This window comes from Staurois parvus, unplaced genomic scaffold (genome assembly GCF_062004578.1).
Source record: "Staurois parvus isolate SC_StPar_1 unplaced genomic scaffold, SC_StPar_1.0 ptg001136l, whole genome shotgun sequence".
NCBI classification, from domain to species: Eukaryota; Metazoa; Chordata; class Amphibia; order Anura; family Ranidae; genus Staurois; species Staurois parvus.
Genome location: NW_028318932.1, coordinates 440,304 through 465,205, shown reverse-complemented (window position 1 = coordinate 465,205; position 24,902 = coordinate 440,304). Strand labels below are relative to the sequence as shown.

The 24,902-nt window shown below is 45.7% G+C and overlaps 1 protein-coding gene across 1 annotated transcript in view; it reads left to right on the top strand.

Moving 5' to 3' along the window:
- HYDIN (HYDIN axonemal central pair apparatus protein) overlaps positions 1-24,902 on the top strand; it is a 121,379-nt gene that overhangs the window by 22,485 nt on the left and 73,992 nt on the right. The window contains exons 8-19 of the mRNA XM_089659226.1: positions 1,990-2,173; positions 4,525-4,624; positions 5,127-5,245; positions 6,590-6,813; positions 7,076-7,143; positions 7,394-7,629; positions 16,170-16,270; positions 16,352-16,487; positions 17,476-17,640; positions 18,095-18,247; positions 19,270-19,508; positions 24,217-24,457. Of these exons, the coding sequence (XP_089515352.1) occupies positions 1,990-2,173; positions 4,525-4,624; positions 5,127-5,245; positions 6,590-6,813; positions 7,076-7,143; positions 7,394-7,629; positions 16,170-16,270; positions 16,352-16,487; positions 17,476-17,640; positions 18,095-18,247; positions 19,270-19,508; positions 24,217-24,457 (1,966 nt within the window). The remainder of the gene's footprint in view (positions 1-1,989; positions 2,174-4,524; positions 4,625-5,126; positions 5,246-6,589; positions 6,814-7,075; positions 7,144-7,393; positions 7,630-16,169; positions 16,271-16,351; positions 16,488-17,475; positions 17,641-18,094; positions 18,248-19,269; positions 19,509-24,216; positions 24,458-24,902) is intronic.

The window sequence follows — 24,902 nt, the reverse complement described above, 5'->3', positions numbered from 1 at the left end:
TGGCGTGGTTATGGTCCCGAGGAACGTTCCTGGGTTCCTTCCGTGGATGTTCATGCTCCTGCCCTCCTCCGCGCTTTTCACGCCCGATTTCCTCAGAAACCTTTTGTGGAGCCACGGAGGGGGAGGGGCCCTTGAGGAGGAGGTACTGTCAAGGTCCTACCTTTCTTCAGAGCTTGTGCATCTCCATGAGCTGGCCTCCATCTTGGTTTTCTGCAAAGCATGGTGGGAACCTTTATGCCTTCAGGCTTCTGCGGCTCCTCCTCAGAAGGGTGTGGTTGAGCACATTTAAACCTGCTGTCTGCAAGTGTGCTCTGCACTTGTGTCCTGTATGTTGCCCTGTTGCAAGCTCTTGTGTTGTTCCCATTGCTCTCCTGGTAACCGACTCGGCTTGGACAAGACGACTCTCTGCGTTAACCCTTTATCTGACCTCCCGTTGTTGAACCCGGCCCGTGACCTGAGTATTCTTTGCCTACCGTCTAGTACTGTCTGCTCCATTGTTATTGACCCGGCTTGTCTGACTACTCTACTCGTGATCCCATCTAGCTCCCACCAGCTGTACGCCATTGGCGGCAGTCGTTATCGCAGCTGGGGTCACTCGGGGGCCGCGACCTGGTCTCAGGCTGCGTCAAGTCCATCCCCACCATCAGGGGCCCTGGTGAAGGGTAGCCTGGGGCTTAGACTCCGCGCCCTGAGGGACTCTGGTCTGTGGGTAGTGGCTGTCGTCAGTCGCAGCGTGACCGTACCATAGGCCTGCCTGCCCATTCCATCGTTCCTGCCCTGACACTCACATGGGTCACGTCCTTCTTCTCAGCTGGGTCAAGGGGACAGAGATAATGGTAAATCAAGTTTTACTTGCATATTTTTGAAGGAGAGATTGTCCCCTGTCCACATGCTGCAGAAAAGCTTCCATGCTCTCTGTGTGGAAGCAGTTGCTTTTCTGCAGAGGGTCAAAACTCCCCCTGCTGAGTCAAAGCTAGAGCTCTCCTTTCAGCAAAGCTCATGTTCCGTGTTGAACAGAAGGACCCTTGCTGTCTGTTTGGAAGCAGTGGCTACTCTGCAGAGGTCTAAAACACCCCTACTGAGTTAGAGCTGAGTTAGAGCTAGAGCTCTCCTATCAGCAAAGCTCATGTTCCGTGTTGAACAGAAGGACCCTTGCTGTCTGTTTCAGGTGCGGACTGACCATTTGGAAACTCGGGCACTGCCCGAGGTCAGTAGGGGGCCCCATGAGATGCCCCTGGTACCTTTTTCATAGGCTTTTTTGAGTTTGGGCAAGGACACAGGGGCCCCATGATCCCCTATTGCCTGGGGGCCCCATGAGTTGTCAGTCTGCCCCTGGTCTGTTTTGAAGCAGTGGCTACTCTGCAGAGGTCTAAAACACCCCTATGGAGTTAGAGCTGAGTTAGAGCTAGAGCTCTCCTATCAGCAAAGCTCATGTTCCGCGTTCAACAGAAGGACCCTTGCTGTCTGTTTGGAAGCAGTGGCTACTCTGCAGAGGTCTAAAACACCCCTACTGAGTTAGAGCTGAGTTAGAGCTAGAGCTCTCCTATCAGCAAAGCTCATGTTCCCTACTGCACAAAAGGATCCTTGATCTCTGTGTGGAAGCAGTGGTTTCTCTACAGAGGTCAAATAGACCTAATTGCTAAATCAGACCTTGAGCTCTCCAGTCAGCAAAGCTCATGCTCCCAGCTGATTGGAGAACGCTAGCTCTAACTCAGCAGAGGTGTCGGACCTCTGCAGAGAGACCACTGCTTCCACCTAGAGAGTTCTTCTCTGCAGCATGGCTGCAGGTCACAGGCTTTTCTTCTCTGGTTGCGGCTGCTTTATGAAGAAAACCTACTGTAAGACTTTACACAGCTTTTGTTTGATGCACCTGGTATATGTTTAGCAGATTTAAATTGAAAGTTAATTTGGGCTTTAATGATGCACAAATCTATGGTGTGAAATCTAATAATAGAGAAGGTAATGTGGGATCTGTTCTGTGACCTCCAGATTCTGCTCAGACCTAAAGATGGAGGAAGAAGAGGAGACAGATCGTTTTCTAGAAGAATGCAAAGTGGATCCTTCCCTCCATGAGCGACTTTCCCTCCTCAGCCGCACTTTCTACAACCGCAAGAAGACAGTGGAGACAGACTCCATGCTTTTCTCAGACAGCGTCTTTCATATGGAGCCTGTGGTAAGGGCATGTGTCCAGAATGTTCCCTCCACATGTTATGTTTTGGCTGGTGTAAACCTAAAAAGCATTAATTGTGCTCAGACACCTCTCAATGGCCATAATTGTCTCTGCAAGGAGGGCTATAGCAGTGTCTGTTGAGCACTGATTGTCCCAGATCATACAAGGCACCACAATATACATATCATGCCAGGAATACTGAGCCAATGTTTGTACAGTGCAGAACTCACAACCATGACTGTCCTGCAGGAGGATATCTGGACTGTACTGATTTCCTGTTCTTGTCGCCTCTATACTATCCTGGGCCAATGAGATCTGACCACAGGCCCTGGGGTCCAGAGTAGGGGTAAGCAAAATTGTAAGGTTTAATTCAGTATTGCATTCAGACTACCTTGGGTAACACACACATGTGATGCTGAGCCCCTTGGATTGGCAGAACTGAATTCCAATAAATGAAAGGGGCGGGCCAAGGACAGTCAGGTTGGAGAGGAAAGGTCTAGAAGATGCAGGATGTCCTCCAGCTAGGAAATGAGGTGGGCTGAAGCTCCTTGACACCAGCAGTCTAAGAGCTCCACACTGCACACACTGCTGGTGGCAGGATCCCACTATACAGTATGCATACAACTATAGTTACAATCCAATGGTGTCCAGCCATAGCTGAGGTTATATAACACTTAACCTTGGTGAAGAGGCAGTGTCTGAACCCCCAAAACATGTCGGTTTATTTATTTCCGGTATTTATATAGCGCCATCAATATACTCAGCTATTTACATATGTATTATACATTCTCATCCATCCCTGCCCTCAAGGAGCTTACAATCTAAGCTCCCTAACTCACATACTGTACATACACATACAAGGGCCAATTTAGACAGGAACCAATTAACCTATTAGCATGTCTTTGGATTGTGGTTTTCTTATTCTTCTGATTCTGATCTAAAAGAATGTTGGACTCTGACCATCGGTGGCATCCTTACTGCTTCATACATAATTGGACATTTCTCAAGACCCTCTTCCCTCTCCTTCTTCAGTACATGTGAGCAGCCTCACTGGATATTAACAACGAGAGGCCTAATGCCTATTTTGCATGTCCCTTTGCTACACTGTTATCAATTACATTGTTCTCAGCTATCTATGTTAGTAAGAAGAGGAGAGGAAGAGGTGTTCTGTACTCCTGTACTAGGGTGACAAGGTTCGCCCTTCTACAGTACAGTGAGTGAGCATTGTCATCCTTGGACAGAAAGTGTGTTGCTGACAGGATTACCTGGGAAAAAAATTAAAGGAAATAAGCCTGAAAAAAAGAAAGCTAATGCAGCCACCACATTTAAGGACTGTTAACCTGCAAATATTTCTGTTTTTGGGTTTATATACACTTTAGGTTGGGTTAAGTTGCCTCTCTCAGTCAAAAGTAGTTTCTGCTGCACCTTCACACTGCATGAACAATGTCTTCCTTATAATAACCCCGCAAAAACCTCACAAGGATGTCCCCAGAATACACAAGGTTCACCCAGAACACCTGAACGTCTGTAGTGGCCTCCTGCAGGTGGAGATTCATTAGGGGATAGTGATGGGGAAAGGCAGTCTTTATCACAGCTCCACTGTTAATGACAATGCACTGAGCGGTGGGCAGGACCCAGGTGGTGTCCCTTTCTCTGGAGCTGTCTGGCAGACAATGAGCCCCACCTCAACGTCTCCTCCTTTCCTAGAAAAGAGTCCTAGGCTAGTGCGGACTGACAACTCATGGGGCCCCCAGGCAATAGGGGATCATGGGGCCCCTGTGACCTTGCCCAAACTCAAAAAAGCCTATGAAAAAGGTACCAGGGGCATCTCATGGGGCCCCCTACTGACCCCGGGCCCTCGGGCAGTGCCCGAGTTTCCAAATGGTCAGTCCGCCCCTGGTCCTAGGGAGGTGATAATGACATCATTCCTCCATATTGTCCTATTCTTCATTATCTGTGTTGCCTGCTGAACTCAGGTACACAACACCTCTGCCAGCCAGGAGAGCTCTGCACGTGTCACATGACAAGGGGCTGGATGGGATCATATTGGAGATGAAGGGGGGGGGGGGGGCAGAAAGGAAGGCAATACAGGGGTATGAAGGGGTATTTGATGGTTTACAGGTTGGCACTGACAAGGGATGGACTGAGTTGTGGCAGTCGTGATGGGAGCCCCAGTAAGACCCCAACTTCAGCAATATATTGTATGTATCGATATAGGGGGAATCACAGAATGGGACCAGCAAGAAATACCAAGTAAGCTCAGGCAGTATATATATATATATATAGTGCTATATTTGTAGATATTGATCATAACTGTATAATGTTCTGATCTTCTGTAATTGTTGTCCTGACAGGAGGGTGATGTCTGGCCAAATTCCTCGGTGCAGGTGACCGTTCTCTTTAAACCTCAGACAGCTAAGATCTATCAGCGTACAGTCTACTGCGACATAACAGGTAATGTAGAGCAGGCCAACTCACACTGTTGACCACCTGGGTGGAAATGAAGTCACCTGTATGAGATAAGGGTCACCTGTGTCATAATTCTGTCCTCTATGGGAATGGGGTCACCAATTATGGAATGGGTTCATCTGTGAGAATGGGGTGCCCTGTGAGAATGAAGCCTCCTGTGTGAGAATGGGGTCACCTGTGTCATAATTTGGTGAGAATTGCGTTATCTATAGGAGATTGGGGTCATCTGTGAGAATCGGGTCACCAGTGTTGGAATAGGGTCATCGGTGACAATAGAGTCACCTGCTTGAGAATAAAGTCTCCTGTGTGAGAATAGGGTCTCCTGTGTCCTAATTGTTTTACCTGTGTGAGGATGGGCCACCAGTGCTGGAATGGGGCCATCTATGGGAGAATAGTGTCACCTGTGTCATAAAGGGGTCCCTTGTGAGAATGGAGTTACCTGTGTGTGGTACTTTTTTACACCCTTGTCCTCTCTGTGTTGTTGCAGGTCGAGAGGCTCGTCTTCCTCTGCGCATTCGAGGGGAGGGTCTGGGGCCCAAGCTGGCATTCAGCTTTGACCAACTGGACATCGGAAAGGTGTTTTTGGGCTCCTCGCATAGCTATGAGGTGAGTGAGCACTGCCCTAGTGAGCCCTGCTAGATAAACAGACAGGCTGGGACAGGGGCAGACTGACAACTCATGGGGCCCCCAGGCAATAGGGGATCATGGGGCCCCTGTGTCCTTGCCCAAACTCAAAAAAGCCTATGAAAAAGGTACCAGGGGCATCTCATGGGGCCCCCTACTGACCCTGGGCCCTCAGGCGGTGCCTGAGTTTCCAAATGGTCAGTCCGCCCCTGGGCTGGGAGAAATTTACTAAAACTGGAGCACTCAGAATCTGGTGCAACTATGCATGGTAGTCGGTCAGCTTCTAACTTCAGCTTGTTCAATTAAGCTTTGAGAATAAAACCTGGAAGCTGATTGGTTTTGCACTATGCAGTTTTAGTAAATAACCCCCACTATGTACAGGTCAAAGACTTATCATTATTTTACATAGTGCTACAACCCAACTCTCATCAGGAAGTCAATTATCAATCTTTATATGGAATCTATATATATAGTAGATCTGATCTGATCAATATGCAGATCTTATCATTGTGTGTCAAGGGTTAAAACTTCCCACTACACGCAGTAGTAAGTGGCAAGTGTTTCCTATTACTGATAGGTGGTGCACATGTTGCAGACCAGTCCAGAGACCGTTAATCAAGATGGCTGACAACAGTGTTAGTGCATGCATGGAACAGTGCGTGGTGATGAAGTTTCTTTTGAACGAAGGCGTAAAACACGTGGATATCTACAAAAGACTTTGAGCACAGTACGGTGATGAGACGCTTAGCCGCAGGAAGACATTTGAATGGTGTAAATGTTTCAAAGATGGCCGTACAGTTTACATTCAGCGCGTGGAACGCCTGATTCTGGATAATCGACGCATAACCTGTCATAAAATTACACAAGATACAAATCTTTCTGTGGGAACTGTGAACACAATGTATATGGAACGTCAGTGAGCGCTATAGGTGTGTAGAAAGGTATAATCTGCTGGCACTAAAGGACCGCCCTTGGTATCTTAACTAGTGAAGGAAAGTACTGCACCTTTTATATTTCATTCAACTGTGAACACAATGATGATGAAATGAAGCCGGCTGTCCAAGGAATTTCAGGCGTACTGACAAATCTTTCTCTGCTGAAGCTTTCCAGGCATTAGTTAAACGCTGGGATAAGTGTATAAATGTAGCAGAGGAGTATGTTGAAAAATAAATGCAGTTTCTACTCCTTGAAGTTTGTTCTTTTTATTATATAAACTCAAAAGTCTCGGTTTGACTTGAACACCTTGACACGGGGCTTAATCATAGTCCTTGTTCAGTTTAGCAATGACATCTTGGTCATGCAGTGTTTTGTCTTTTGTCTCTCTAGGTTGTCCTGACTAACCAGGGAGCCATTGATGGGATCTTCAGCCTCTCCACACCCACCTCGGCTGTGGCTTCCTGCTTCACCTTTACCCCCAGTGAGGGAATCGTCCTTCCTGATGGACACCAGGCAATCCACATCTCCCTCTGCTGCAGCATCTTGGGAGAGTTCTCAGAGGAGTTCCACTTTAGTGTGGATGGAGCTCCTGAGGTCATCACATTGATAGTCAGGTATGGAGACCCTTTGGGTACTTTCTGATAAGGAGGCTCCTGCATGTATCCCAGTGACAGGTCCCTGTGTATTTTTTTTATATATTCATACATTTTCTTATTTGTTTTATTTATATACTTTAGCTTTCCCTTTACACTTTTATACACATATATATAAATATTAAGGAGAGAGAAATGAGAAATGTATATTTATTTCTATTTATTTTACTTTGTTTTTGCATTACACTTTTTTCCACATGTATTTTTTTTTGTCCCTGTATAGGGGCTGCGTTATTGGACCCACATTCCACTTCAGTGTCCCGGGCCTGCACTTTGGTGATGTGTCATTCGGTGAGTATTTTCTTTGTGTCTATCTGAGCACCCAAGGACAAGGCCTCTTCCCCAACACATCTACAGTCACTGTCTTTATATTGTGTGCTATGTATAACTCAGTCTATAAGGACAGTTCTTGTTTTACAGAACATTCCATTAAAGGTATTTTGGGTAACTTCACATTGGTATTATTTATTTATGGTGGAGTCTGAATATATATCTGTAGCCTGTGTCTGCACACCATCTGACACTCTCACTTGTTCTACAGGCTTTCCCCACACTCTCACCTGTTCCCTGAATAACACCTCTCTGGTTCCCATGAGCTTCAGTCTTCGTGTCCCGGGAGATGGCAGAGGAGAGCCAAGCATCACATGCCGCAGTTTTGTGCTAAAAGAGAAAACACCATCCTGGAAAATTCAACACAAAGGAGGTTCCAGACCTCAGGAATTCTCTGTCATCCCTTCTATAGGCACCATCCGATCCCAGGGCTTTCTAGACTTAGAGGTACGGTGCACCACCTTCTTCTTCCTTTTGGAGAATGCATAAGCCATACATAGAGGTACACTGCCTTCTTTCCTTCCCCCTCTGAAGGGTGACTGAGCTGGTTATAGAGATACACTGCCTCTTTGCCTTTCTCCTCTGGAGAGTGAATGAACCACAAACAGGGGTATGCTGCCTTCTCTTCTTCCTGCTCTGGAGGGTGAATGAGCCAGATATAGAGGTGTACTGCCTCCTCTTCTTCCTCCTTTGGAGGGTGATTGAGCCAGATATAGAAGTGCACTGCCTCCTCAGCTTGCTCCTCTGGAGAGTGATTGAGCTGGATGCAGAGGCACACTGCCTCCTCTCCTTCCTCTTCTGGAGAGTGAATGAGCCACACATAAAGGTATGCTGCCTCTTTTTCTTCCTCCTTCGAGGTTGATTGATCTGGACATAGAGGTACATTGCCTCCTCTTCTTCCTAATCTAGAGGATGACTGAGCCAGATATAAAGGTATGCTGCCTCATCTTCTTTAACCAAATGTTGATTCATCCAGATATAGAGGTACACTGCCTCCTCTTCTTCCTCCTCTGGAGGGTGAATGATCAGGATATAGAGATACACTGCCTCCTTATCTTCCTCCTCTGGAGGGTGACTGAGCCAGCTATGGGCATAAACTGCCTCCTCTAATTTTTTGTCTTGAGGTTGGTTGATCCAGACAAATAAGTACAATGTCTCCTCTTCTTCCTCCTCTGGAGGTTGAATGACCCAGATATAAAGGTACACAGCCTCCTCTTTTCCTCTTCCAGAGGTTGATTGATCTGGATATAGAGGTACACTTCCACCTTATCTTCCTACTCTAGAGGTTGATTGAGCCAGACATAGGGGTACACTGTCTCCTCTTCTTCCTCCTCTGGAAGGTAATTGATCCAGATATACACTTCCTTCTCTTCTTTCTCCTCTGGAGAGTGACTGAGCAAGATATATAGGTATACTGGCTCATCTTCTTCCTCCTCTGGTGGGTGACTGAGCAAGATATAGCTTTATCTTCTTACTCCTCCAAAGGGTGATTGATCCAGATATAGAGGTATACTGCCACCTCTTCTTCCTCTGGAAGATGACTGAGCCAGATATAGAGGTACGCTGCCACCTCTTCTTCTTCTAGGGGATGACTGAGCCAAATATAGAGGTACACTGCTTCTTCTTCCTCTTCTGGAGGGTGACTGAGCCAGATATAGAGGTACACTGCCTCCTCTTCTTAAGCTTCCAGAGGATGATTGATCAGGATATAAAGGTACACTGCCTTTTTCTTCCTCCTCTCAAGGGTGATTGAGCCAGACATAGAGGTACGCTGCCTCCTCTACTTCTCTCTCTGGAGGGTGATTGAGCCAAACATACCACTATATTGCCTCCTCTTTTTCCTCTTCTGGTGGATGATTGGCCTGATCATAGAGGTACACTGCCTCCTCTTCTTTCTCCTCTGGATGGTGATTGAGATGGTTATAGAAATACACTGCCTTCTCTTCTTTTTTCTTTGGATGGTGATTGAGCCCTGCATAGAGGCACACTGCCACCTCCTCTTCTTCCTCTGAAAGGTGATTGAACCAGAGATAAAGGTACACTGCCTCCTGTTCTTCTCCCTTTGGAGGATGATTGAGCTGGGAGTAGATAGCTTGACAGAGAGCATGACAGTGCTTTGTAAGTGTGAATGGGCTCCCAAGATTGAATCCGGGATCCATAAATGTGCAGCCACATGGTGGTGAGACCTGAATCTCCATGGCGGGCCTGTCAATAACTTCATTCCAAAGAGTATTTATTTTGTTCTCCATAACATGCACTCTGTCTCCAGAATGCCAAGCTTATTGAACTAGGCAGACAGTTACATGTAAAGTGCATTAACCCCCAGCAACCAATCAGAATTTATTTCTCAGTTCTGACTGAGCCAGCCTGATACAAGGTAAAATCTGATTTGTTGTTTGCAGATTACGTCCTTCATGTTCTCCCTGTGCCTGCATGGGTTTCCTCCCGGGTACTTCGGTTTCCTCCCACACTCTGACACAAAGACATGCTGGTAGGTTAATTGTCACCTGTCTAAATTGGCCCTAGTTCAAATATGTATGAATGTGAGTTAGGGACCTTAGATTGTACGCTTCCTGAGGGTTAGGGACTGATGTGAATGTAATATATATATATATATATATATTTTTTTTTTTAAAGCACAGTGTAAATTGACAGCATATGTAAGTACCTGTAATAAATAAATAATAAAATATTAATTAAATACGCTGATTGCTATGATGGTTTCCTAGCGGAGTCATTCAGTTCATGTTAGCAACAAGGAATATAAATAGTCCTGTTTTTATAAGGCTCACATATCACACCTGAACTGAATCCTTGAAATAAATAAGGTACTCTCACTGTACATGATCAGGTATAGCTGCAATGCTAAGGTCATCTTACTGCCTGAAATCACCGTACTGCTGCTAACCCAGTATACTGAGAACACCAACTGCTGAGCATTGTAAAATTGCAGGCAAGATATTCCCGACTCCTCCCACTGGGAGTGGGTGGTGGTGGTATTTAGACGAGGGGAGGGGGGGGGAACATATTACAGAAGTATGTGACAAGAGGGGGCAGCTCTACCTAGAAACATATGTAGGGAGTTGGAGAAACTGCAGTAGAGAATGCAGTGGAGATAATAAAGATTTAGTTTAGGATAAAGTTAGTGAACCTTCTGACTTTTTAGCAGACCAATTCTTGGATTGCCTCACTGTCTGGAGTTACTCTTCAATATAAATGAATGTCCCCATTTACTCTATTGCATCTGTTAGGGGCCCAGGGTGGCCGTGTTGGTGGAAAGGGGTTGCTGACAGGGAAAGCCTAAACTCCTCTGATAAGCAGGCTGTGTCATCAGTCCATGATTTATTTACTAGCGTGCCCTTTTCAATAATAAATGTGTGCAAAGTGTCTTTACAAGATGTGCCTTGTTCCCGAGGATGTGAGGAGGCAGCAGGGGATGATAGACAAGCCGAGTGTCTCCTGTGCTGGAATTGGCAGCCGCTGTGTACGTGTTTCCCGAGGCTACGGCCTCCTGTCCTGCACATAATCTGCACAGACAGATGTGCACCCCCCTAACTGCACTTTTCCCTGGCTATCATTACAGCCATTATATGAGATTTCAGTCACTCCAAGCCCCCAGCCACATCGGCCGCTATTGATTCAGGTGACCCTGCATGTGGAGGACAAATATGGCAAGTGTGGAGGCCCCTGGCCAGCTGATGAATTAATCATGGAGCTGTGTACCGGGCTCCCTGTGCTGTCAGCAGTTCCCACTCAGGAAAACTTACTGTCAGAACTTCACGTTTTTCTGCACAACTTCAAAGATTGTCCGTGTCACGAACATTCAGCAACTGCAGCCTGCAAGGAGAACTGTCTGTTTATCTGTATTGTAGAATTCCCTTTCATGTTTATTGGGTGGATGCAGAGTCTGATTGACTTTGACCTCTTTTCTGTGCTTCTTATGTAGCAGATCACTGACTTCCAGCTATTCTAGCTATTAGGGATGTACATGTTCCTGAATAACGTAAGAGCCATTGAATAACAGCACGACAGGAATGCTCTACATGAAAAGTAAAAGAAATGGCACTCTACTTGAAATTCATGGGACTACTCCCTGCTTATAATGAGAAATCAGAAGATATAATATTGCTGATTGTAAACCATTTTATTTAAAAAGAAAATGTGATTAGAGGATTTGCTTCCTTTTCCGTTCAGCAGGACTACAGTAGAAACAGAGTCCGTTTTATTTAGTACAGGTACTTGTACAGCGCCAACAATTTACACAGCTGCACCTCACATACCGTATTTTTCGCTCCATAAGACGCACCTAGGTTTTAGAGGCAGAAAACAAGAAAACAAATATTCTGAACCAATGGACTGCAGACATAGTACAGGAGATGACCAGAGACTGCGGACCCAGTACAGGAGATGGTCAGAGACTGCAGACACAGTACAGGAGATGACCAGAGACTGCAAACATAGTACAAGAGATGACCAGAGACTGCGGACATAGTACAGGAGATGACCAGAGACTGCGGACACAGTACAGGAGATGACCAGAGACTGCGGACACAGTACAGGAAATGACTAGAGACTGCGGACATAGTACAGGAGATGACCGGAGACTGCCGACATAGTACAGGAGATGACCAGAGACTGCGGACAGTGCAGGGGATGACCAGAGACTGCGGACACAGTACAGGAGATGACCAGAGACTGCGAACAGTACAGGAGATGACCAGAGACTGCGGACACAGTACAGGGGATGACCAGAGACTGGGGACAGTACAGGAGATGACCAGAGACTGCGGACAGTACAGGAGATGACCAGAGACTGCGGACAGTACAGCAGATGACCAGAGACTGCAAACATAGTACAAGAGATGACCAGAGACTGCAGACATAGTACAGGAGATGACCAGAGACTGCGGACACAGTACAAGAGATGACCAGAGACTGTGGACAGTGCAGGGGATGACCAGAGACTGCGGACAGTGCAGGAGATGACCAGAGACTGCGGACAGTACAGGAGATGACTAAGAGACTGCAGACATAGTACAGGAGATGACCAGAGACTGCAGACAGTACAGGAGATGACCAGAGACTGCAGACCGTACAGGGGATGACTAAGAGACTGCTGACCTTTGGAGAGGGAGGGAGAGTGGGTACCTGAATTTGACAGGTACCCGCTCTTACTTCCGTGGAGTTGTCCTCCCTTTAGTGTGGGCACCCGGCTGACAGCCGGGTGCCCAGTGCGCATGCGCGAGAAGCGTTGCGCTTTGTGATTGGTCCGACGCCTTCTGGGACCTGTCATGTGTCCCAGAAGACGCCGTACCATTCACAAAGTGCAGCGCTTCTCGCGCATGCGCACTGGGCACCCGGCTGTCAAGCCGAGATCCTACACTAAAAAAAGCCAGCGCGGGAAGACTGTGCAGCGCTGGACTGAGGAACAGGTAAGGTCCTGCTGCAGAGCTGAGCGGCCGGCCCGGTATTCTGACACGGCGGCGGTGGAAATACCGGACCGGCCGCTCCATATTCGCTCCATAAGACGCACTAACATTTTCCCCCCTTTTTTGGGGGAAAAAAGTGCATCTTATGGAGCGAAAAATACGGTATATATATCAGACATGCTGGTAAGTTAATTGGCTCCTGTCTAAGTTGTCCCTAGTATGTGTATGTATGTAAGTTAGGGACCTTAGATTGTACGCCCCTTGAGGGTTAGGTACTGATGTGAATGTTCAATATATATGTAAGCCGCTGAGTAAATTGACAGCGCTATATAAGTACCTGAAATAAATACATTTTATATATATATATATATATATATATATATATACAGTACATTCACATCGGCCCTTGGTCTCAAGGAGCTTACAATCTAAGGCCCCTAACTCAGATTCATACACATACTAGGGCCAGTTTAGACAGGAGTTAATTAACCTACCAGCATGTCTTTGGAGTGTGAAAGGAAACCGGAGCATCCAGTGGAAACCCACATAGGCACAGGGAGAACATAAAACTCTGTGCAGGTAGTGCCGTGATTGGGATTTGAACCAGTGACCCTAGTGCTGGTTGGGGAGGAGTCAAATAACCTACCAGCATGTCTTTGGAGTGTGGGAGGAAACCGGAGTACCTGGAAGAAACCCACGTAGACACAGGGAGAACATGCAAAGTTCATGCAGGTAATGCCGTGGGTGGAATTTAGACCTTAGTGCTGCCAGGTGGAAGTGCTAACCACTTAGCCACTGTGCTGTCCCAGTCAGTTCACATCTTACAATACTTTTTTAGCTACTAAATGATATGTAATGTAACGCATATTGAGATCTTCCCACCCTCACTACATAGCATACAGAGGGTGACTACACTTATCAGAACCTGCACTTCTGCAGACTCTATGCCGCTGTCCCATTAGCTGCTGCTGTTCTGTTCACCAGTGGAAATCACCACACTGGTGACACCCATCATGAGCTCTCCTTCCTGTAAGAACACCTAGGTACACACTATGCCTGAAAATATGTGGACCACCAGTGGATTGAGTTCAGGTGTCTTCCATAAAAGAGTACTGGGAATACTACATCATACAGATACATTGTAGACAATTGTGCTCTTCCAACCTTGTAATAACAGTTTGGGGAAGACCCTTTTCTGTTCCAGCATGATTGTGGCCCCATGTACAAAGCCAGCTCCAAAGACGTGATATGACCGGTTTGGTGTGGAGGAACTTGAGTGTCCTGCACAGAGCCCTGACCTTCACCCTAATAAACACTTTTGGGATGAATTGGAATGCCAATTGTGAGCCAGGTCTTCTCATTAAACATCAGTACTTGATCTCACAAATGTTAATTTGGCTTAACCCCTTCGACACTGGCCTTTTTCCCCCCTTCCTGCCCAGGCCAATTTTCAGCTTTCAGCACTGTTGCATTTTGAATGACAATTGTGCAGTCATGCAACACTGTGCCATATGAAATGTGTATAATTTTTTTTTCACACAGATAGAGCTTTCTTTTGGTGGTATTTAATCACCACTGGGGTTTTTGTGTTTTTCTAAATAAATGAAAAAAGGCCAAAAACTTTAAAAAAAATGCTTTATTTTTCTGTTAGAAAATCTTGCAAATAAATTTAGGCTAAAATGTATTCTGCTACATTTCTTTGGTGAAAATAACCCACATCAGTGTATATTATTTAGTCAGTTGGAAAGTTATACAGTCCATAAACTATGGGATATATATCTGAAAATTGATCAGTCCTGATGTACTTGACTGCCTATCTCATTTCTTGAGGCCCTAAAATGCCAGAACAGTACAAAAATCCCCCAAATTACCCCTTTTTGGAAAGTAGACAGTTCAGGGTATTTAGGTATGGTGCATTTTTTTTTTAAATTGTATTTTTTTTCTTTTAAATAAAGATATTTAAAAAAATGTTTTTTTTCACTTTTTTTTAACATATCTCCACTAATGCAGTGCAGCTTCATCATATACTATGACCAGAACAATATAGGGTTACCAAAGTAATACTGTACTACTCTGGGGAGGTGATCAGGATTTTTTTAACACCCTATGATTGCTTATAGCAGTGAATTTCACTGCTATATGCAAGCATTTGTACTGAATTAAATTGATTCATTTAGTGTGTATTATTGTGCTTAGCTGTGATTGGCCACAGCTAATTACATGGTACAGATGGGCTGTGATTGGTCCTGTCTGTATCATGTGATCACTGTGACCAATCACAACTAGCAGCACAATTGTACACAACGAATGGCATGAATCAAAGCCATTCATTGCTTATAATTGTCATGTGATCTGCTGTGATTGGCCACAGCAATCACATGGTACAGGCAGTGGGCCGGTACATTGATCAGTAATCTGTGTCCGTGGACACAGTCATTGTACAGTGGCGCTGGCGGGAAGCAGTTAATGGACAGAAACTCCCACAGACATACTTCAAAATTTTCTGAGAAGCTTTCCCAGAAGAGTGGAGCCAGTTCTATAAAGACTTGGTTTGATCAATTTGGTAAGGAGGAGCTCGAGTGTCTTGCACAGAGTCCTGAGCTCCATCCTACTGAACACCTTTGGGATGAATTGGAACTCCAATTGTGAGCAAAGTCTTCTTATCCAATATCAGTACCTGACCTAACCAAAGGCCACAAATTCCCATAGACACCTTCCAAAATCATGTGGGAAGTCTTCCCAGAAGAGTGGAGGATGTTATAGCTGCAAAAGGAAGGGGGGGATCCATATTAATGGCCATGGTTTTGTAATTGGATATCCAAAAAGATCATGTAGGCGTGATGGGTGGAGGAACTAGAGTGATCTACACAGAGTCCTGACCTCAACCCTAATGAACACCTTTGGGATGAATTGGAACGCTGAAGGTGATCCAGGTCTTCTCATCCAGCATCAGTACCTGTCCTCAGAAATGGGTACAAATCCTCACAGACCCATACTTGCAAAAAAGGGGCAAATCCATTTTAATATCCATTGGAGATGGGGAGGGGTGCATCTCTATAGTAGTGTCCATGGATCCATGGATTTGGAATGGGATTTCCAACAAGCTCATATACTGTAGATGTGATGGTCAGGTGTCCTCCAATGTTTTGATATATAGGAGGAGCTTTACTAAAACTGGAGCGTGCAAAATCTGGTGCAGCTCTACATAGAAACCAATCAGATTCCAGTTTTTATTGTCAAAGATTAATTGAAGAAGCTGGTTGGCTACCATGCACAGCTTCACCGGATTCTGAGTGCTTCAGTTTCAGTAAATCTATCCCATAGTGTACATACCTCTCCAGTAAGTCACCCACTAAAAGTCACCCAAAAGGCTGATGTCAGATTAATAAACTGGTTGACAGAAAAAAAAAACAATTTATGGAAATTGAAGAAGTACAAGGTGTGATCTGGAGAACATTATATCTGTGTAGAGTTATTGATCAGGTTAGTAAATACAGACAGCTGAATTAACTTTCTCTGCCGTCTATCTTATACTTTTTCCCTCTATATTGTGTCCAGGTCACATTCTGCTCCAACCAGGTGAAGAAATACGAGCTAGCATTGGTGGTCGATATAGATGGTATAGGAGAGGAGGTCCTGGCTTTGCCTATCACTGCCAGGTAAATCACGCATTGGCATATTTCATGCTGGTATATTTGATCCAAGTTTTACACTTGGTAACATTGTGCCATTGTATACAGGTGTGTGGTGCCACCTCTGTTTGTGGAAAACCTCTCTGTGAAATTCAGCCGCTGTTTCCTGCAGTACCCATATGAGAAGGCCGTGACCATCACCAATCCCAGCCAACTCCGGGGGTGCTATGTAGTTGTGTCACAGGTGGGTTGTCATATGCTTTTGGGAAGGATCTGCTAGCTGACCTTCAATGATTGTGTGAAATCTACCAGACTGTAAGCTCCCAGGAGCAGGGCCCTCCTAACCCTCTTCTTTTGAATTTGTATTGTTACTGTATTGTCTTCCTTTATATTTTAAAGTGCTGTGCAAACTGATGGCGCTATATACATGACTAGTGCACCCGAGATAGGTTCATCCAGACCCCACTACACCACCGTTACCCTTTACCCTTCCATACCAATCCCCTTTACTTACTATACTTACAGAAAACACAACACCAATTTTGGAGTAAAATGGCCAGCACGGCCTTTTATTAACAAATCAAGTTTAAACACATCAACCATTCCTTATAACAGAAAACATAAAGAGTTGTCGTTGGTCTTTGAAGGCACCCCCAAAACGATCCGAAATGCACCTGCGGACAACCATATTCCACTAGGCCTCCAGCCGCAACCAACCAGCTTGGAGACAACCATACCATCCACAGTGCAGCACCACCACCTTCCAGTTAAACCTCGGTTAACTGAGAATGTTCCAGGGCACACCATACCAACGATGGGTCCCACACCATTTTGTACCTCCAAGATAAGAACCGCCTCCAAAGACCAACCACCGCCCAGGAACCAAATTAACCCCCCCCCCCCCAGGAGGAACACAACATTCACCAAACAGGGCGGGCGGGAGGGAAGCTCTCTCTCCCACGTCCAGCTCCCAACTGACACCCCTCCCCAGAACACCCCACCCTAAAGTGCAGGAGACCCCACCTACACTCTCCTCTACCAACCAGATCCCCCAGCTATCCTTTACCAACTCTAAACAATCATTAACCCTCACGCGTCTTCCTTCCCACTCTGGGCCTAGTCATGCCTGCCCTTCGCTAATTCTTTTCTTCTTTTATCGCTGCGGGCATTTCTTTCTGTATAATAATAATAATGTGTGATAGAATCTGATCATGTGTTTTCATTTGGTACAGGATCCAGTATTCCCCTCCAGTGTCCACTTTTACAGTCCTGCTCCCCATGGTATCATTGAGCCTCACAGCAGCGTGGACGTCCCCATCGTAGTGGCAGCCCAGCGAACCGGCGAGCACAGCACCACAGCTCAGATTGCAGTGTTTGGGTCCAGTGAGGCTCCTCTGGTAATGGCTAGTTTCTTTATCAGCCCAGCAGCACTGTGTACCTGACTCTCTTTCCAGAAGTGTCTGAAATGAAAACTGTCAGTATTGCACAGCAGCAGGATTGGATGCTTTCAGCAGTTGCGATTTGATTTGAATTCTGAGCCTTCTTAGGCCACAGTGCTGTCCAGTGACCACATATCTGTGGCTGTTCAGCTCCCACCACTATTTTTTAAAGTAAAGTTTTATTATATCTAAAAGTGAAAGGAAAATGTGAGATCCTGAAACCAAAAACAGCACTTCTATGCAACAACCTATTCTTCATTCAGGGTTCTTTCTTCAGGCACTCTGCATACCCTATCCTGTACCCTGTGCAGAAATGTCAATCAGGTTGATTTTGTGGTAGGTACACCGTGGGCTCTCTGGGGCTCTGTATAAAAATGCTCATTGGAAAAGTACCGTATATTCTTTTTTACAGGAGGTCCTTCTGCTGTGTACCGGAGAGGGGCCCGTGGTCCATGTGCATCCTAGTGAGCTAGACTTTGGCAACATCCCGGTTCTGGCTGATGTCTCCAGGACAATTCACCTGAGTAACCAATCACTGATTCCTGCCCCGTTCCAGGTCACAATGGTAAGTACAGCTCAGGAGATACGGGAAAGCAGAAACATTTGTGCTAAAGTAGTATAGAAGATACACAGCATGACATGCAGGACTTATAGTGAGTGACTACCACTGAGCTACTATATCATAAGCTTTCATAGCGAGAGCATTATACTTCAGCACAGGCAGGGAGGCGCCAGATCTGTGTATTTTAATGTCTGTGTTCCCATGGTGACTGATAATTACATACCACCACCCTGACTAGTTGATAATTACTACAATAAACAGATTACTAAATCCTTCTGTCTGATAGAGAGGATGGTGTAAGGTTTACAATCCCCTATCACTGCTGGCTGAACACCATTTACTGTATATAAAAACCTGCTTCCCTGGCCATGTACCTCAAGTCTGTGCTTCATACCCAAATCCTACACCTCTGTGTCATATCCTGTGCCCTGAACTAACATATTATCCTATGCTTTATTCTTCTATTTTATGCCCTAACCCCATGTCTTGCACTTAAACCCCATATTCTGGGCTTTATCCCCATATCATACACCTGAACGTTGTATTTTCTGCCACATCTCCATATGTTGCACTTAAAACCCCATACAGTATCTCATACCTGAACTGTATATACTGTGCCCCATCCTTGTGCCTCATCTACATATCCTGCAATTCAAGCAGTGATACTAAATGTCAGAATCCGGTTTGGATGATATGATGGTCATCATGATCACCAGGTAGAAGTTCTCCTCAAGCTTATGATCTTAGTTTAAACAATATCAAAGCCATTGTTATGTCCAGGTAGATATTATCCTCCAGCCAATGATCTGAGTTTGGACAATATCACAGTTTTTGCTATGTCCTGGTAGATGTTCTCCTCCAGCCAATGATCTGAGTTTGGACAATATCACAGTTTTTGCTATGTCCAGGTAGATGTTCTCCAGCCAATGATCTGAGTTTGGGGGATATCACAGCCATTGTCATGTCCAAGTAGATGTTCTCCTCCAGCCAATAATCTCAGCTGTAAGTAATTTCTCCTTCCACAGACAAGAAAGCGCTCTCTGTGGCGTGTGGAACCCAGCTCTGGTGAGGTCCCTGCAGAAGGAGAGATACATTTGATTGTTGTGGCTCATCTAGATGACACCGTGGCATTCAAAGACACCGTTCAACTGGTAATCACGAACAGCAACACTTACTTCATCCCTGTGCACGCCAATGGAACTGGAACCACCATAGTCACTGATAGGACTTTTGCTCCAGTGCTGAACCTCGGTGCTCATTTCAGGTAGCAAAATCTTTCGTCCTTTGTGACCAGCTCTCCAGCTTATTCATGTCTAGCTTATCTAATTTTTTGTGTCTCATCACTTACATTATTTTTAAGAGTTTCTATTCCTCTGGTGTGTTGAAAATTAGTTTAACATCCATAAAATATAGGGACAAATGAGCAAAGGTGGGAAACATCTTGCTAATTTAAAGAAAAATGGGGGCTCAGTGGAGGCAGGGTGTAAGGTAGTAGTTGAGTTACTGGTCATTATCCAGGTTGCTGGGTCTCAAATGGGGGCTGAGTTACCAGTCATTATCCTCAAGACAGGGTGTCAGAGGAGTCAGAGTAGGCCGAGTAGAGGTGGGGTGTCATATGGCGGCTGAGCTACTGGTCATTATCCAGTAGGTGGGGATGTCAGATGGGGGCTGCATTACCAGTTATTATCCAGTAGCTGGGGTGTCAGATGGAGGCTGAACTGAGTTAATGGTCATTATTTGAGAGGCAGGGTGATAGATGGTGACTGAGTTACTGGTCATTATCCAGGAGGTGGGGTGGCAGATGGGGGCTGAGTTAATGGTCATTATCCAAGAGGTGGGGTGTCAGATGGGGGCCGAGTTGCTGGTCATTATCCAGAAGATAGGGTGTAAAATGGTGGTGGAGTTACTGGTCATTATCCAGGAGGCATGGTGTTAGATGGTGCTGGAGTTACTGGTCATTATTCAGGAAGTGGGGTGTTAGATGGTGTTGGAGTTACTGGTCATTGTCCAGGGGTTAAGGTTTCAGATGGTAGTAAAGTTACTGGTCATTATCCAGGAGGTGGGATGTCAGATGGGGGCTGCATTACCAGTCATTATTCAGTAGTTTGGGTGTCAGATGGAGGCTAAGCTGAGTTAATATTCATTATTCGAGAGGCAGGGTTATAGATGGTGACTGAGTTACTGGTCATTATTCAGGAGGTGGGGTATCCGATAGGAACTGAGTTACTTGTCATTATCCAGGAGGTAGGATGTCAGATGGGGGCTGAGTTACTGGTCATTATCCAGAAGATGGGGTGTCAAATGGTGGTGGAGTTACTGGTCATTATCCAGAAGGCAGGGTGTCAGATGTTGGTGGAGTTAATGGTCATTATTTAGGAAGTGGGGTGTTAGATGGTGATGGAGTTACTGGTCATTATGCATTAGGCAGGGTGTCAAAAGGCGGTGAAGTTACTGGTGATTGTCCAGGGGTTAAGGTTTCAGATGGTGCTGAAGTTACTGGTCATTTTCCAAGAGGTGGGGTGTCAGATGGTGTTGGAGTTACTGGTTATTATCAAGAAGGTGGAGTGTCAAATGGGGGCTGAATTACTGATCATTATTGTCCAGAAAGTCGGATGCCAGATGGGGGCTGAGTTACTGGTCATTATCCAAGAGGTGGGGTGTCAGATGGTGGTGGAGTTACTGGTCATTATCCAGGAAGTGGGGTGTCAGATAGTGGTGGAATTACTGGGCATTATCCAGGAGGTGGAGTGTCAAATGGTGGTGGAGTTACTGATCATTGCGCACACTCCTTTTGACCAGCCTGGATTTTTACTGGCTTATTCCAGCACAGAGTCAGAACCACATCAGCGAGTGAAAGAGAGAGCCAGTAAAATGGGGGTGAGATTATTACTTCAGAGATGCCTCTCTCTTCTCATGGCTTACAATTACAAACTATACAAGAATTACACTACAAACTGTAACAAAAGAGGCTTTGGGATAAAGCAAAGGGGTTCTTTCTGCAGATCTGGGCTACTTAAACACTATTTCCCTCTATTCATCTCATCAGATGGCAGAAAAGAGGCCAAAAACCAGCAGACGCCTCCAAAGGAGATAGAATAATGCCAGACAGTTTGAATAAATCTGATACATGGAGTCATTCATTTTAGTGTAATACTCATAATACCTGGTGTATGTTAGTAATCCAAGAGTCAGTGTTCATCCTGTATCAGCAGCCTATATACAGCCCAGTCACCTAACTCTTGTACCATTATTACGGGGAACTGGTGGCCATGTTGTTATGGTTGTCACATCACCCCAGCTCTGAGCTACTTGTACCTCTTCTCCACATGAAATCACAGCTGATGTGGATGTTTGCGGCTCCTCATGGCACAGAAGGCGTTCAATTCCTCCGCTGACATTGAGGGGCGTTCATGGCTGCATAATGGGTATCTAGACACCCTGCAATCTGCCTGTGTAGTGAAATGATCACATTGTGATTATACAGACTGGGCACTGTAGGTGGCTGGTGCCAGGTGCCAGCCTTGGCATTTTAATGAACATGATGCCAGCACATTGTGCCAGCGATGACAGTTTAGACATGCAGTATCCAGTGTCAATGGAAAGTTTATGGGCAGTTGAGTTTGTTGGGTGGGGGCTGGCAACTCTCCCTTTGTAACGGGATGTAGAATCAGGTTCCTACTCTCTTTTTCTGGGTCTTTTGTTTCGGGGGCTTCATCTGATACCAAACTCTTTGTGCATTACATCAAAGCACTGTACAAGGATAGCAACTTAAAGCCAGGATAGAGTACTGCTTAACCCCCCCAGTCCCTAAACGTGGCTTCCATCACTGAGCGGAAATGGAGGCTGCTGGGCACGGCTGGCATAGACACGGTTAATGAGGAGATGTAACCTCTAGCTTTGTGTCTCCTGCTGGTTCTGCTTGTCAGCATCTTTGTTATCCACCCGGCTGAGTATAATAGGAGGCCATGGAATATAAGACCTCAGAAACTTCATCTGAGAAGCCACAGTAACATTAGAAGCCGGAGTGAACGCAACCTGAGTATAGCGTGAACTCTGCCCGCTTCACCTTCCTCTTGAGTGATGGTCAGCCCATACACGTGTCTAACTTATTTTTTTCTGTATTCATACGCATGGGATTCCATCAGTGAAAGCTCCCCATTTATAGCAAATATCCACAACCACCAAACCAAAGAGTACTGCCAACAGGCAGAAATGTTCACACTCTATGACCGCAGTCCTCCAATGACACAGGCCGAAGTTCAGAGAGGATTGCATACAGACTGAGGTGGAGAACCAATGATAAATTCAGAGTCCAATATACAATACAGTCCATCTATAACCGGAGGGGGAAATCCCTACTCTGACCTCATTTGGGCAGCACAGTGGCTATGTGGTTAGTGCTTCTGCTTATCAGTACTAGGATCATCAATTTGAATCCCAACCATGGTACTACCTGCATGGAGTTTGCATGTTCTCCCTGTGCCTGTGTGGGTTTCCTCCCTCACTCTAAAGACATGCTGGTAGGTGAATTGGCTCCTGTCTAAATTGTCCCTAGTATGTGTATGTATGAATGTGAGTTAGGGACCTTAGATTGTACACTCCTTGAGGGTTAGGGACTGATGTGAATGTGCAATATATATGTAAAGCGCTGCGTAAAATGATGTCGCTATATAAGTACTTGTAATAATAAAAAAAGAGCGCCGTCATTACCTGTTATCTGTATTTCTCCACTACTACCAACCAGATTCAGACTAATCTATCATTTATTTTCTATGATTGGTTGGTGTGCGGAAATATAGAAAGTTCTTTAGAGGTGTGCAGTATGGCATCCTCCTGTCCTTCCCCAGGTATCACAGGCTGGTTGCAGTATAGATTCTGCATTAAGGTAAAAAAACTTGCACTGTGTGCCCCCCTCCCCCACCCTCCCCAACACTTACCTGACTCCTGTATCCATTCAGCACTGTGCCCAACTGCAGGTCTTCTTTCCCTCTCTTTCTAGTCTCACAGGCTTTGCCGATAGCAGTGGGAGCTATTGGCATCTGCTGCTGTCGATCAAATCCAGTGAGCAGGGCCAAGCTACGCTATGCATGTCTATAGACACACACAGTCCAGCTCATAATTGCATATCTGCCCCATAGCAAGCGACTTTATATGGGGGCACCCATAGAAGGAGGAGGAGTCCAGAGTGCCTGCAGGGGATTCCAGAAGAGGAGGTTCGAGGCCTCTCTCTGAAATTCTGTTGCATAGAGTAGGTAAGCATTACATGTTTGTTATTTTAACTAAAAAAAACTTTACAAAATCTATAAAGTGGTTGTAAAGGCTCAAGGATTTTTACCTTCATGCATTCTATGCTTGAAGGTAAAAACCCTTCTGTCTGCAGCAGCCCCTAATACTTACCTGAGCCCCATCACAATCCAGCGAGGTGCACAAAAGTTTTGGCTCCACGAGGACTCTCCCTCCTCATTGGGTAGGAGCAGTGAGAGCCATTGGCTCCCACTGCTGTCAATCACGGCCAGTGAGCCAATGAGAGAGAGGGGCAGGTCCGAGCTGCAGCTCTGTGTATGAATGGACACACAGAACAGCGGCTCGGGAGTGAGGCTGCTTGGGTGCCCCCATAGCAAGCTGTTTGTTCAGGGGGCACTCAGCAGGAGGGAGGGGCCAGAAGCACCGTCGGGAAACCTGAGAAATGGAGGATCGGGGCTGGGTAAATATAACGTGTCTGGGTTTTTTTGCCTTTAAGCTCCAGCCTTTGACAAAAGAGAAGTTAATTTCTGCTGTCTCTGAACACATTATTAGCTTGACCAACCTACAGACTCACAAATACCTCATTGTAGAACAGGGAGATTAACTGAAGAAACTTTACATTAGCATTTAAGCACTTGTGTCATGTAATCATTAATAAAACATTTCTTTATCAGCAGTGACCTGCGTGTTATATTTCTGTGTGAGTATTGTGCACTCATGTATTGCAGTGCTGGTCCATGCCGCTACCACTTCACAATGACCAACCGTGGCCGACGCACACACCAGCTGTACTGGACAACAGAGGGATTCCCTCAATTCCGCAAACGCCAACAGCTGCCTAGTCTCAAACCAGTGGCCCTTCAAAGTGAGCCTCCGGAACCAGTCTTTAAGCTGCAGCCATCACGCATGGAGTTGCACCCAGGCCAGAGTGTAGATGTGGTACTGGAGGGTACATCTGACATTCCTAAGGTGAGGAACATGGAGGACTTGGCTGGGGATGGGGGATTCACTTCCTCAGCTAGTACCAATGAGAAATGTTGGGCTGGTGGCCTTGAGTGGAGATACTTCATTATAGTTGGACAATGATCAGGAGGGACCCAAAGTTATGGCAGGCACTAAAAATCTACCTACTCCCCCTTCAGACCTGCCATCACAGTGCCATGCATAGGGAAGACTTCCAGTACCAACTTATGTGCTCCGAGATGTCATGTAACTGAATGCTAAGAGACACTAAGGAAATCAATGCTGGACAATGTGAAAAAGTGTGCCATCATAAACCAGCCTTTCTCAACCTTTTCAATACAGAGGAACCCTTGAAATAACTTTCCAGTCTCAGGGAAACCCCAATAAAAATTTCTATATCTACAACTCTTGTTACATTAGTGTGATAGTCAGTGGGAAGAATGCTCCTTAC